This window comes from Passer domesticus, chromosome 3 (assembly GCF_036417665.1).
Source record: "Passer domesticus isolate bPasDom1 chromosome 3, bPasDom1.hap1, whole genome shotgun sequence".
Classification (NCBI taxonomy): Eukaryota; Metazoa; Chordata; class Aves; order Passeriformes; family Passeridae; genus Passer; species Passer domesticus.
The window spans coordinates 74,083,822-74,097,674 of NC_087476.1; the positions used below are offsets into that span (position 1 = coordinate 74,083,822).

A 13,853-nucleotide genomic window follows, 5' to 3' on the forward strand; every position below is an offset into this window, starting at 1 on the left:
CTGTCTGGAGTAGCACATGTACTTAAGAGTACTCTTTTTTTTTTTTTTCACTGCCCTGTCTATTTCCTGGTCAGCAAATGTATTGTTTGGAAATAACTTGTAGAGTAACCTAAATGTTTAATGACTAAACATTTCCAATTATTTTATGTTGAATTCCTTTTTTCTTATCTTTCAGATAATGAATATGTTTTTATAGACCTGGAGCAGAAGCTTAGCAAATACTTTTCAAAGGAATGGAAGAAAGAGACCACCAAAGTAAGAGAAGTGTTTAACTTTGGAAGCTGCTGCTTTTTTGTTGGACTGCACAGTGAAATGAAAACTCTTAAACTAAGGTCCATCAAGCATTTTTTGAAGATGGTTTGCAGAATACTTTTCAGTAGCAAGATGCAGTGACTTTTGCATAGTTGTACAGTTAGTTAAACCAGCCCCTTATGCAACTTTAGCTGAGCAATAGTAACCACATGGTTGTTGCTTGGCTGCTGCAGAAGTGGAGAAGGTCAGTTGGTCAGTTTTCCATTTGTATTTAGTCTGGATCTTAGTCTGGAGACCTCATTTCCTTAAGCAAAACAGCCTAAAATAACCTTTGGTGACTTGAATCTGGTGCATGGGAAATGCTGGAGCTGTGACTCTTCCCACAGTGTGTGCAAAAGGATGGTGGAGGGAGAGGAAGGAAATTTTGTTTGAGACGAGTCCTAGTTCTTTAAGGCTATCTAGCCCTGACAAGGGAGGGGAAAACTACATGAAATAAAGACAAGCTTATGTCATTGTTTAATACTGTTCATTCAAACATGATAATGCCTGTTTGTGTGTGTCATTAATAGAGGAGCCATAGTCTAGAACAAAGTATAGCATGCAATTGCTTTCAGATATCTTAACTGGATCGTTGTAAAAGTTGTAAATTACTTTTTTTCACCTTGCCTAAGCGTTTTCTTTGCAGAGTAGGCACACTTGCCACTTCTGCTGCTTACCGAAGTTTGTAGATAACTAGTGAGGTTTGGGCATTTTTCTTATCCTCAAACATGTGCTCTGCTTTTCCAAACAAGTGAGAGTTACTTCAGAAACAGACAGAGTCATGCGGAGGGGCTGTCTGTCCAGCCAGTGAGCGCTGCCCAAAGCAGGTGTTTCTAGTCACCTCAGGATAGGGTATGCTTTGAGATCTCTCTGTGATTGGATTCTTGCTACACTTTCCTGGTCAGGATATGTGTTGAACCTCTGATGTGATGCAAATCACAAAAGACTTAATGATTTGCCATTTGCAGTTCTACAGTCTGAGATGAGTTAGCCTGTTGGACTGGATTAGTTGACAAAGATTTAATTCCTATTAAGAGGTTTCAGGTGGAAAGCCCAGTCCAGCTGATAAAATAGGGTGACTATGAACAACTTCCAGAAATAAAATGGAGATGTTTTCATGATCGAGAAGCTGCATCAGGTGTGGAGGGCATGCCATGTACCTTGTCCCAATGAGATGGATCTGACCAGCAAAGCCTTGTAATTGCCTGTGGAGCAAAGTTACCTGTGTGAACATGAAAGTGGCAAAGTAGGAAAGATGAGAGAATGAGCTAGTAAGATGTTCCTTTCTTCTTTTTCCCTTTGTTCTTTTTTTTTTTCTCCTGTTGAAACAAGCCTGTAAGTTGGAAAGATAGGCTGTGGCTAAAACAACAGGCCTCATGCTGGCTTTCTTCTAACAGCACTCCTCAGTGTGAAGCAGACACCACTACTGCATTTTGCTCTATGGCTGCAGGAATGTGTGAATAGCTAACCAGGAGGCCTGCCAAACAAAAAGCATGTAGCTGATACAAGGCTGGTGCTCCTGAGCCCCAGGCAGTGACTGCTGAACATGGCAGCATGTGTGTCCATGCTGGGTGATGTGGTGTGGTGCAGGGATGGATGGTTGCTCCTAGGAGTGCCCTGGAAATGCCATGTCCGTGCCAGTGTGGCACACTGCACTGCTGCCTTGCCTGGCGCTTTGAGGGAGGCTGGGTTAAACTTGCTGTGTTCAGCACGAATGTGTTTGTGGTGCTGCCAGGTGCTGAGCTAGGTAATTCTGGGCCAGCCTGGGTGTCCCCAGGCTACACTGGGAGTCTTACACCAGCTCATCCCTCCTATCCAAAAATCTTCTGCTCTTCGTAGGAGATTTTGTCATTCAACCTGTCTGATTGTTTTGTGATGCCTCATTGTCATAAGCCTCCAAGACAGTCCGACTCCCTCCTAAAACTTGCTAAGAGTAGAAAATGAAAAGCAGTATGGGGAGTGAATTTCAAAGGAGAGAACATTACCAGATAGGTAACAGGAATTTTGGATGCTGATCATAATTTAACTCATCTTCTGTCTTTGCTTTAGGGAACAGAGAAATTCAGCCCTCCATTTGTTGCGTTCTTTAGAGTACAATACTACGTAGAAAATGGAAGAGTAATAGGGTAAGTTCTCTTCTGTGGTAATTACTGGGTTTTGAATTATTCAGTGTGTTCTTAAAAAGAAGGAAAAATAATGTTCCTTTGTTAAGCTCGTCTCTGTGAACTCATTGAAATAAGCTTTAAAAATCTGCTTGAATTTTTTTAAGACCTTCACAGATATTCTCACTCAGCTATGAATGTTTTCTGTCTGAATCATACTCCATATCCCTAGGAAAATTATGGCTGCTTTTCCATCTGTGTTGAAAGTGCAGGTTGAATGACGACATTATCAAAACATGATTAGCACTCTTTTGCTTGTGTCTTTTGGTTGTATAAAAGGCACCGAATGAATATACCAAAACCAGTTATTTATACTCCAAAGCACATGTTTTGGATCTGTTTTTTGTATTTGAGCAGTGCTCTGTGCAGTCTACTCCTGGAAATGGACTTTCATACATGGATAATAGAAATTACTTCATAAGTTAAAGTTTTTCATTTGTAGTCCATTCACATGGAATATGGGCTGCACTCAAAACAGCACCACCCTCACCCATGGTACAGAACAAAGGATGAGGTAGTTAAAAATTAACAACTGACAGAGTTAATTTGCATCAATGCTTCTGGTGTGGCTTGGTGCCTGGGGGAAGTCGAGAGCTGGTATCATTTAGATGGATTAAAATCTTTACAAAATTTTTGGCATTCATTCTTGTCTTGAGCAAAGCATGTGGTTTTCTGTGTTTTCTCTCTCCATAGTCTTGCATTTTTGGATAGTGGAGACTCTTATGGAGTCTGTCTGGCTGATAAGTGATTTTTGTTTAGTTTTGCCTTTTTTGTACATACCATTCTTCCACTCCTGAGTTACGTATCCTCCACCATCACAGGCATATTTCTCTTGTAGTAATAGTTTAATTGGAGAGGTTTGTAGAGCCATGCAGAGATAGTTATCTGGCCCCTTCAAACTATACTTGCACACTTTTACAAGCAGACTGTAGTGTCCGGCACCTCATCTACATACACATGTCAGCAGCCTGCTTACCATGATCTCTGGGGGCAGGGTATGTGGGTTATCAAAGCTATGCCATAGTTATTCCTTATCAGACAATCCCTGTTTAGCAGCTTGAGGAAGAAGACAAAAACAAGCCCAGGGCTCCCGTGTCTTTTGATCTACCTTGCTGGGAATTGGCTGTTAAAAACTATCATGAGCCTAAGGCAAGGTGAAACAAAAAGCAGTGCCAAGTTTAGAGGGAAAAGGAGGACAGGTGTGCAAGAAACAGGACTGGGAGTCCAAGGGAGTTGACTCTCCTGGCTGCTACAGGCTTTTCAGGGAAACAGAAATGCTTGATTGTAGTCAGTCTCCAAAACAGGTGTGATGTGATTTTTCTTTCATCTGCCTTCTGCCCTAACTTCTTAGATCTCACGCTCCTCAAGGTAGAAGCTACCATTTCTCGTGTTTGTACAACACTTAGTGGGAGAAGACCTTGATCTTGGTTTGGTGCTCCTTACACACACAGTTGTATCAGGGTGGCATTGGCTCACATCAGACATGTCAAAGTTTAATCCCTCTTCTCAGCAGGATGATGTTTTTGAGGGGCCTTATCTGAACTTTGTTCTTGGAGTAAATTTGCCTTTGTCTTGCAGCGATAAGGTGGCACGGCAGCTCTACTACTGCCATCTCAAAGAGCAAGTACTTATGTCTCATTGCAACCACAAAGAAGAAATCTACTTCTTGCTGGCTGCCTACAGCTTACAGGCAGACTTGGGCAACTACAGAGAGAAGTTCCATGCTGGCAAATATTTTGAACCTCAGGCTTATTTCCCACAGTGGGTAAGTTTTGGGGGAGCCTTTCTGTCAACAGATCATGCATGTAGCAGGAGCTATGCTGAGGTGGTACCTAATTGCAGCCATGCAATTTCCCCATCTCCTGCTGTAATGATCAGGCAGATGGGTAGAGTATCACCCTGAAGGTCCCTCAGGAGAAATCTCTTGTCTTTCCACTGGATGTAGGTGCATGTTCCTGGGCTCACTCATCAGTGAGGTGGGTGGTACATCCTTCCTTGGTGATGGCCTGTATTGGTGTCACATGAATAACTCTGACAGTGCAGATGTCTTTGTTTAATTCTTCTATGGCTTAAAGGGTTGTGTGTTTCCAGTGGTACATCAGCAAGATCTGCACAACCCAAGCTCTCCAGAAAACCTCAGGGCTGCAAAGCCAAGTCTATTTCCCTTTGTTCTCCTCTCTGTAATGCTTGCCTCAGGAATGGATAGATCCAAACTCTACGGGGTAATACTGCTGTGCAGTGCCTCTGGTGCTTGCTTTGTCATTAAACTCTGCCTCAAGTGCAGTAAGAGGAAAGAGAAAGAGTTTGCATGTTTGTTTATAAGCATTGTGTGTGTGACTTGTGCCCTTTAGGACTTATAACCAAGAATTGATTTAGTTGTCAAATGAAGGCAAATTAGCTAAGGCTTTGTTAGTTGACTGCTTGTCCCAGGCAAGCTGCATCTCCCCTGTAAGATGGCCCTGTCCTCTGCTTTGGGGAGAACATTCAGATTAGTGACAGGACTTGTCTTGAAGCCCAATAGTCTCTTTTATGCACAAATCCTAGCCTGTCTGCTTTGCTGTGCCATAGTGGGCCTTTCTCCAGACAACAGACCCTCATCCTATCCCATTCCTTGTTACGGGGCACCTGTCAGGAGGTAGCTAACAAAGCGCTGGCAATAGTGTGTCTTGTGTGCTGTTTCTGAGGCAGTTAAAAAGTTTATTCCAGACTGTTGCTCACCTGTGCTGAGCCACCACCCCAAGCAAGTATGTGGTTGATTTATTACATCATTACAAACAACAAAATCTGGCAGGCATGGGGACGCTTCTCTCCCTGCCCCTGGGGAGATAGTGAGCAATCTCCCCCTCCAACACAATCACTTCTTTCAACACATGCTTCATATCATTTGGCCAAGGGCTGCCCTAAGTCTTGTGCCAGTGAGGAGAGGCACTGCTGCCCTGGTCTGACCTACCCAGCTTTGAACGTGGAGCTGGCACATCTCTTTCTGCTGACACTGCACAGCTGATGGCATCAATATTTTTCTCCACCAAGGCCAGCCTTCCTCATGGGAGGGCAACCAATCTGGCAGGGCATGCAGAGGTGTTGGCAAAGAGAGTAAGCAAGGGCTTTAATATTAAATGTAAGTGGCAACTAAGTGGTGATGGGCTCTGGTTGGTTTCAGCCAGGACAGGTTGTTTCTGCCAGTATGTTCTCAGGTACCTGGTGCAATCTAGTTTTAAATGCCCCTGGTGGTGGGGGATGTTGGGAAGTGAATTCAGCCAATCATCCCTTTACCTGTCACTGCCACTCACAGCCTGAACGGAACCAGTTCAGTATGGGAGAGAGCTGAACTGCCCAGTAGCCTTGTACGGAGAGGGCATGTGGGCAAACATGGGAACTGGACACTTGCAGGGCAGGAGCAAAAGGTCCATGGCAGGTTTTTCCTACTGCTTAGTGAAGCCACGTGCCTGCCAACCACTCCTAATAGATAAAAAAATACCTTGAGATAGTGTTATCCATCCTTTTGAGAATAGAAATGCTAAATAAGCCTAATGTGTAGTTTCTGGTCTTAAAAGGAAAACTTAGTATTTCTGCCTCTTCAGAGATGTTGCTGCTGATTGTGCTGGCATGCAGAGAAGTATTTGTTATCTGCCCATAAACATTTATGGATGCCAAGAGTTAGGAAAACTAATTCCAATACTTAAAAGGAAAACTAATTCCAATACGTGACCTCTGTAGTCTTGGTCTGTTACAGTTTTGTCACTAGGATCTGTTTGGAGACATCACTGTCATCTGGGGTGCTTTAAATGCTTATTTCTCCAGGGAGGCAGAGGCAAACACAGACCAACATCTTGAGGGAATGTATGAACCTCCTCCACCTCCAGCCACTGCTTTGCTGTTGATCACAGCTGCCTCTCATGGGGATTGCTGAAGAGTTGCTGACCTGTTTGTTTTCTTTGCGGTTTAGATAATTGCAAAGAGGGGGAGCGACTACATCTTGAAACATGCCCCAGAGATGCACCGAGAACAGCAAGGGCTGAGCGCAAAGGAAGCGGTGCTGAAGTTCATTAAGGAGTCCTGCCTGCTGGAAGATGTGCCTGTCCACTTCTACAGGCTGCAGAAGGTTAAACAAAGAGCTTCTTATTTTGAACTTCTCTCCCATCATTAACTGCGTGCACCATGGCATTTTTCTCTTTCTGTTTGTTTGAGGGACAGTTGCCTCTGATTCAGAGAGGCCAAACAAATCTAAAATGCTCAGCCAAATGAGGGCTGTCCCTACAAACAAATCCATTGCCAATATACAGATGTAGCTGGAATTTGGTTTTGTTCCTCAGCCAAGAAACTGGCCACAGGAATGGCAAAGCTTCATATTTGTCCCTGCCTGTCAGTAGAATTGCACCAGGGAAATCAATGAAGCCTCTTTTTTTTACTTGTTGTAGTTCATTGAAATAATGACAAAAGGTTAGCCAGCTTTCACACAAATGTCATGTAACAACTGAAGGTAACACTGAGTCATGCCAACTTTCAAATCCCGTTCCTTCTCCAACCCTGCCAGATTGGTTGGCGTTTTTAAGCTGTATGCTTTTCTTGGTAGTTTTGGATTCCTACATCGTTGCTTGTTAGACTCCTTACCCAAACCTGCTTAAACAGAACGTGCTTCATTTTCACATGCTAAGTGTTTAGATCTAGAAATGGGACTAATGAGAAGTTTTCTGTTCCACTTAGGTGAGTGAAACCTGCCTATGCAATTAGGAATGGCTTGGGCTTTTTTTTCAAATGGAGATGCATTCCTTGTCAGACTCATAATTAAACTTTTTGGGGTTTTGTGCTCAGTGGGAATTATGTCTGGGAAGTATACATGTCCTTTGAACATATCTAACAGCTCTAGTTACTGAAGAAACTTGCATTTTCTAGACAAAGTAAGTTTTGATCAGTAGTCCAGGCTTAGTTGCTTGCAAATCAAAGATGTTCACCTACCTTCTGTTCTCTGTTTTGATTCTTAGTGCTGTTAGTGATGCAGTCATGAGAGAGTTAGTTACATTCGAATGCCGTAAGAAATCCAGCTGGCAGTACATTGGTTGCTCTTAATATTTGAATTCCTGGTTGACTTGAATTTAGGCATCATGTACCATGTGTTGTTTGATCCTTAATAGAGTCTTATTTCTGCCGTGTGACACAGTTATCTCATCTCATTTTGTGGTGAGAGATGCTCTTCCTAGGTGATGTTTGGGTCACAGATCGCCTGAGCAAGTGCAGAGGAGTTGGTGAAGGTGTTGGTGGGCTGGTTGCCCTGAGATTTCAAAAGCAGGCACTTTTGTCTTAACACCGTCCTCATGGCTTCTGCTGAGGTTGGGAGCTAAAGAAAATACAACACACCCCGTCTCTCATTCAGACCAGTACTGATTTACAAAGCTCTTTATCCTTAGGAGGCAGAAAATATTTCTTATTATTTCTTAATATGTCTTACTTTGAGCTGAAGACAGGGATGGTACCAGGGACAAAGGGTGGGGTAATGCGATGGCATAAGGCTTGTATCTTGCAAGCCAGATGTGGAGAGACATAAATAAAGATGAGTTGTGACATAAAGTTTGAACTTTGTGAGCCCATACATTTTTACCTCCAAATTTTCTTTCTGCTTTTCCTCCTAACAAAAAAAATGCATATGTTCCCCTCCCTAACTCTGTTGTGTTAGGAGAGGCTGAAAGAATTAGAATATGATATTTTTGGTCTTCAAGCAAAAGAATATGAATAGAGACTAAGTATGTCATACCAAGATGCAGCAGGAGTTAAAAGACAGTATTTCAACCCAGGTAATAAAACTCGTGTAAAACCACCTACTCCCAACACCAAGATTGAATGTTAGAATGAAAGTCGCAATAACTGGCATGTTAATCATCCATGTTAATCATGCCCATAACGGGCATGATTAGCTCCCGCCCCAGCCAAAAGCTACCTCAGATCTAGCAAATCCCTGGATGGGAATAGCAGAGAGAGGGAGGGCAAGGAGAGGGGAATGGGTTTCCCTTCTGTTTTGGGCCCTCTGTCACCTGGAGGGCAAGAGTGGTGCATGTTCATGGGGACAGCAGAGACAGCACGTGATAAGGAGAGAGATTACAAGGTACCTCTGAGAACAGTAATGGTCCATATTCTCAAATCACTAAAGCTAAAGGATTCCCTGTCCAGGGCAGCTAGGACATATGCTGGTGAAATGCCTGAGCCTCCCAGCATGAGAAGATTTTAGGTATAGGTTAGGTATAGGTATTTCAGAGGTCAACAAGGCCAGGTGCACTTTACAAACATAATAAAAACCAAATGAGTTGATGGCATCTGTGTGATGAGGAGTCCTGCTACCTCTCTTGCAGTAGGTGCCAGAACAAGAGCATGGCCTTTGTAGATTAACCTTTGACTCTTCTGTTCTTTTAGGATAAGAAGGAGGATCGACCGACAGTTATCCTGGGCCTGACCCTGAGAGGAATGCACATCTATCAGGTAACAGACTGCTGTGAAAGCCTTCTGGTGTAGCAGTAACTCTGCCCAGTTCCCTGTCCTCCCCCCTCATCGCGGCTCCTCTGCCTCCCCTGCAAACCCTGGGCTCCACATATCTCAAATTCTTGGTTGTTTGCAAATTCTTTGCACGTCACTGATTCCACCCTGTACCTGCCAATCCCTGTGTCACTCTGAGTTTGATGTGTTGCAGGAGGTGAATCACGTTCGCCAGCTCCTCTATGACTTTCCCTGGTCACACATCGGGAAGCTGGCCTTTCTGGTAAGTATGATGGAATGGAAGCCATTTGCCAGTGGCTGCCAACCTGGGATATGGCAAAGCTGTTGGCCTGCCAGTGCTGCTGCATCAGGTCCTGTCACTTGCACACATGAGACCACCACTGTCTCTGGTAACTGTGTGGCTGAAAATGTGCTCTTGCTTATTTCTTTCACATATTTCCTCTTTGTGCAGGGGAAAAAATTTGAAATCCAGCCAGATGGTTTGCCCTCTGCACGGAAACTGGTTTACTACACGGGTTGCCCCTTCAGGTCACGCCATTTGCTGCAGCTACTCAGCAACAGCCACCGGCTTTTTCTGAATATTCAACCAGTTTTGAAGCAGATCCAAAAACTGGAGGAGGCTGAAGGTATGTTAGGGAACACGCAAGTGAGTTTAGTAAGAGGAAGAGTACAGTGCCTTAGTCTCTTCTGTTGTTTCATGGTGCCTACTCTCATCTAATTAATGGTGTTTCTGTATTATCGGGGAGCCAGCGATAGAAGCAGAGGTGTTAGGTACATTTCAAGTCCATTCCTAAGAAGTATTTGTGACTCCCACATTGTTGACTGTGATTGGAAAGTGTGGTTTGTGTGAGAGCAGTAGAGGGATATCTTCTGTCAAGTGGTTTCTGTCTTTCCCTTCAGTGGGGTTACAGCAGCGGCCTTGAGCTGTGTGGGTGTGACTAGTGGCACATGCCAGTCACCTGTAGAAAGGCTCCCTGATCAAGGGCAAAAAGCCCTTGGTTGTTTTGTGTCCGTTACAGGGATTTCTCAACCACCCTCAGCACATACAAGCCATGGGAGAAATAATAAATCATTACTAAATACCAGCCACAGGAATCTTGTTCTTAGTTGACTTCATGTAGTGGTGGGTATTTCAAGAGCCAATCAGTGCATCTGATTTTAAAGATTGAGCACCAAATTTCACTAAGTAATTCCCTTTTTTTTTTGCTTTTTTTAAACTTTGTTGTTATTGACCTTCACTTGGAAACCTACTGTTTCTTTATCATTAACTGCCTCTACCTGCCTGTTCTAATTTAGGAGATGCTGATTGTACTGCAAGGATGAGTAATTCTTTTGCAACCACATGAGCATCCATCTATTGAGCAAACAAAATACAAAGCTGTCCCTGTATTTGTTCAGTAGCTGCTGCAGTTGTTTTTTGTTGTTGGCTGATGCAAACAGAACTTCCTGAATATATTTTGTTACCCTTCCTTAAAGTTCTCACTAGTTTCTTCCTCAGAGAAGAAGCGCTACCGGGAGTCCTATATCAGTGACACTCTAGACATGGACCTGGACCCATGTGACAAGAACTCCCATGGCAGCGGGAGCAGCGGGGGCAGCCGCAGGGATAACCGCCTCTCACGCCAGTCCACCGGGAGTCATGGCAGCTCCCACACCTCGGGCATTGAGGCTGACTCCAGGCACCGTGTGTCTGTGGAAATGTCTGTGGATGAGCCCTTCAGCACTGACCACGTGCATAGGAAAAAGAAATCCTGTAGCTCAACCATCAGCTATGGTAGCTCTGGCATTGACAGTGGCAGCAAAGGGCGGACTGAAGATGACACTCAGGATGATGGTAAAGAATTTGGACATGTGGAGCGACTTCTAAGCCAACTTTTGTCTTCTCCTGCAGGAGGGCAGGGAGTAAGAGACTGTACAGCAGCTTGGAGCCCAAGTGTAATGCTAACCATTCTCCTGCTGCTCTCTTCCTCCTAGAGCTTGAACTGGCAGTAGATGAGCCAGAGGAGATGCCTGTAGATGAGCCTTTAGAGGGAGACCAGTTAGTGGAGGCCACTGTGGGACAATCTGTTGAATCCCTGCCTCTAGATGCTGCTAGCTGCCAAGGTGAGATGGCTTTCTGCTGCTGCTCAATGCTGTTCTTTAAGGCTCTAGCAACAGGCATAATCTGAGAGTTCTACAAAAACCTCTTATCTCCTTCTAAACAGCTGCCAGTGCTATTTACTGCCTACTGAAACAGGATTTGCAGGCAGCTCATTTAGAGTTTATAGGCCAGCATTCTGTATTGTATGTACAGTGCTGCTCTCCTCTGTGCTCCTCAAAGTGTCCCTTCTCTAAAGTGCCAAACTTATATTCAGTTAATGACAAAAAGATAATTGAGGTAAACCTTTTGTAGGGAAGGAATATGTTTTAATTTCTTGTATACCAAAAAACAGCCAAGGGGCTCAACCACAGAATAATGGGATGGTTGCAGAAATTATTAGGTAAAGTTTTGTGGCTTGTGATACAGGGACAACCAGGCAACAGGGCTGTGCAGGATCTGTCTGGCCTTAATATATACAACCTTAATAGGAAAGCAAGACGGGTGAAAATGAGACAAGTTGGCAAGAAACTGTTTCCTTGAAAGTTTTCAAATGTTCATCTTTAGGGCCAAAAATGAGTGCTTTTAAGCAAAACTCCTGGAGCATTGAGGGTGCTTAATGATTTATATTTGTCTTAAGAGGATAATACTGTTTCAATGTGGCCTGTGAGAACAACATCCCTTTTCTATTGCCCAGAAAACCTCAAACTTGCACTGCTTTTTACTTTCTGCTTCTCCTTTGCAGCTATAAATCAGGAATCTCTGTCTGTGGTGCAAGTCACACTAATCAAAATGAGAGGCCAAAGTGTGGAATCCCTCCACCAGGTAAGGGAGAGGTTGCTCAGCAGAAGCAACCTGTGTGTGGGCATTGAACCAAGGTCTAGTGTAATGGAGGCAGCTGTAAATCAGAACACCTGGATTAGTTTGGATTTGACTGATTCTTACATGGTGTAATCAAAACCAGCTGCTGGTCAACTACTGCTCTCAGGAATAGGATAAGAGCAGCATTTTGGCTCAGAATAGTATAGAAAGGTTTGGAGCAATTAGTAGGGAGATCTTGCAAGCCAGTTATTATCTACTTTAGTCTTCTGGATGAGAGATGGAAAATCAACCACTTCAAAATTTTCAATGCAATACAGAGCAAAGACCATCTATGAAGTTTGGATGTGAGTTGCAAACTTGATCATCTTGAAACCAGAAGTAGCTTACATCAGAGCAAAACCAGATGCTCAAGCTCTAGTTGTTATATCAATTGTGTGATTATAATCTGTGTTTACTGAAGTCTTTGTTGTCAAGGTTTTCTTTTCACCAAACACTTGAGAAAGGAAAACTGTATATGGTAAAGAAGAAGAAGATATATTTGGAAGAAGCTTATTAAAATGTCTTTTTAGGACTTCTTTTCAACGTGTAGCTGTACCCACTGGGGTAGAAATATGTTTTTTTTAAAAAAACCCAACCAAACAAAACAAAAACCACAAAAAAGCACCTCTACCCTTTCTTCCCTCTTAATCCAAAATTACCTTATCTGCTGAGAGAATTCTAAAACTCTTAACAGGGATTCCAATCAGTTCTTAGGACTTTGTTTTTAATTTTCCATGTTTCTTTCTGGACCCAGTCAAAAATTATAAGAAATTTTCATTTACCAGCAAAATAGTCCATAAAGTGCTGTAGGGGATTTGAACAAATCTTGGTTATTTTTTCCAAAGCTAAAGACCATACAGTACAAATCATAATGTTTGAGTGGAAGACTTAAGAGCTCATGGCTGAAAGTGGGCATCTTGCTTAAAGCTGTAGTGTTTTTAAAGTTACTGCTGTTACCATGCGTACGCTGTTAAATGATCATGGGGCATCTGTTTTATAAAAATGGTTCTGCTCAACACAGGACTGTCTATATGATTGCAGAGACCTGGCTGCCACTTCAGTGCATCACATCACCAAGTGGTGGCTCCGTAGAAAACTATCAAAATATTCCTTACAAGGCCATGTAACTAATGCTGCAGGGTTTCCTTAGCCTTGACCAGCCAGTGCAACATATTCCTGTTTCTGGGAGTACAGCTGAGCCAGCACAGCATTTCCTCACGGTAGTTTTTTCATTCCCCTCCCGTGGCAATGAGAGAAATTATACTGGGAGTAAATTTTCTGTGGTGCAAGTAGAAGTGTCTTGGTTTCAAAATTATATTCTTGAAATTAGCCTTAATATAAGCATATAAAAGGTGATTATTAAAGAGGCAGAGTGAGAAAAATATACAAGTGTTGAAGCTGGAAATACTCTCAAGTGGTCAATAATTCTTTCACAGAAGCTTGTGTAGCAAGATGGTGCCTCTGGGAATTACTGCTGATTTGTTGCTACTCTTTATGGAACAGTGTTATGTAGATGAAACTGTTTGTGGCAATTACTGGACACTGTATCCCATTAGTTTGCATGGTTGCCTTCTGAACCTTCCTTTCAGCTCATTAGACTTAATGTATTCAAGCACTTGGGGTAGTTTTTTGTTAAGTGCATTTTGTCCATTTGAGGACAACTGCTTGGTCTGCCAAGAAGTGTGAGGTCATTTGGGTGTCAGTATCTGTCAAGTGTTTCACCCATTGTACTGGACACTTGAGGACACAGGGCACACAGATCAGGATCCAGCTCAACATGGCATGGCAGCTTAATGCACTTGTAATTTCTGAATTGTTCACAGCTCCTTGTTTAAGCCAACATCCTTCAGAAGGCTGGTGGGGCTCTTTTGAAAGTGGGGAAGAACAATTTTGAGAGACTTCCAGCATGCATAGCCAGCATCCTTAGGCTGTGTCTGAGCTCATTGTTTTTATTTGTGTGTGTCTTGCTGAACTGGCAG

At 43.2% G+C, this 13,853-nt stretch overlaps 1 protein-coding gene across 6 annotated transcripts in view; it reads left to right on the forward strand.

Moving 5' to 3' along the window:
• Positions 1 to 13,853, forward strand: part of FRMD1 (FERM domain containing 1) — a 69,373-nt gene that overhangs the window by 53,399 nt on the left and 2,121 nt on the right. For 4 of the 6 annotated variants that reach the window (XM_064413967.1, XM_064413968.1, XM_064413970.1 and 1 more), the window contains 10 exons: positions 176 to 255; positions 2,341 to 2,417; positions 4,032 to 4,218; positions 6,400 to 6,555; positions 8,856 to 8,921; positions 9,130 to 9,198; positions 9,388 to 9,562; positions 10,423 to 10,770; positions 10,911 to 11,039; positions 11,759 to 11,838. In XM_064413967.1, the coding sequence (XP_064270037.1) occupies positions 176 to 255; positions 2,341 to 2,417; positions 4,032 to 4,218; positions 6,400 to 6,555; positions 8,856 to 8,921; positions 9,130 to 9,198; positions 9,388 to 9,562; positions 10,423 to 10,770; positions 10,911 to 11,039; positions 11,759 to 11,838 (1,367 nt within the window). The remainder of the gene's footprint in view (positions 1 to 175; positions 256 to 2,340; positions 2,418 to 4,031; positions 4,219 to 6,399; positions 6,556 to 8,855; positions 8,922 to 9,129; positions 9,199 to 9,387; positions 9,563 to 10,422; positions 10,771 to 10,910; positions 11,040 to 11,758; positions 11,839 to 13,853) is intronic. The other 2 variants (XM_064413971.1, XM_064413972.1) reach the window with 2 other exon arrangements.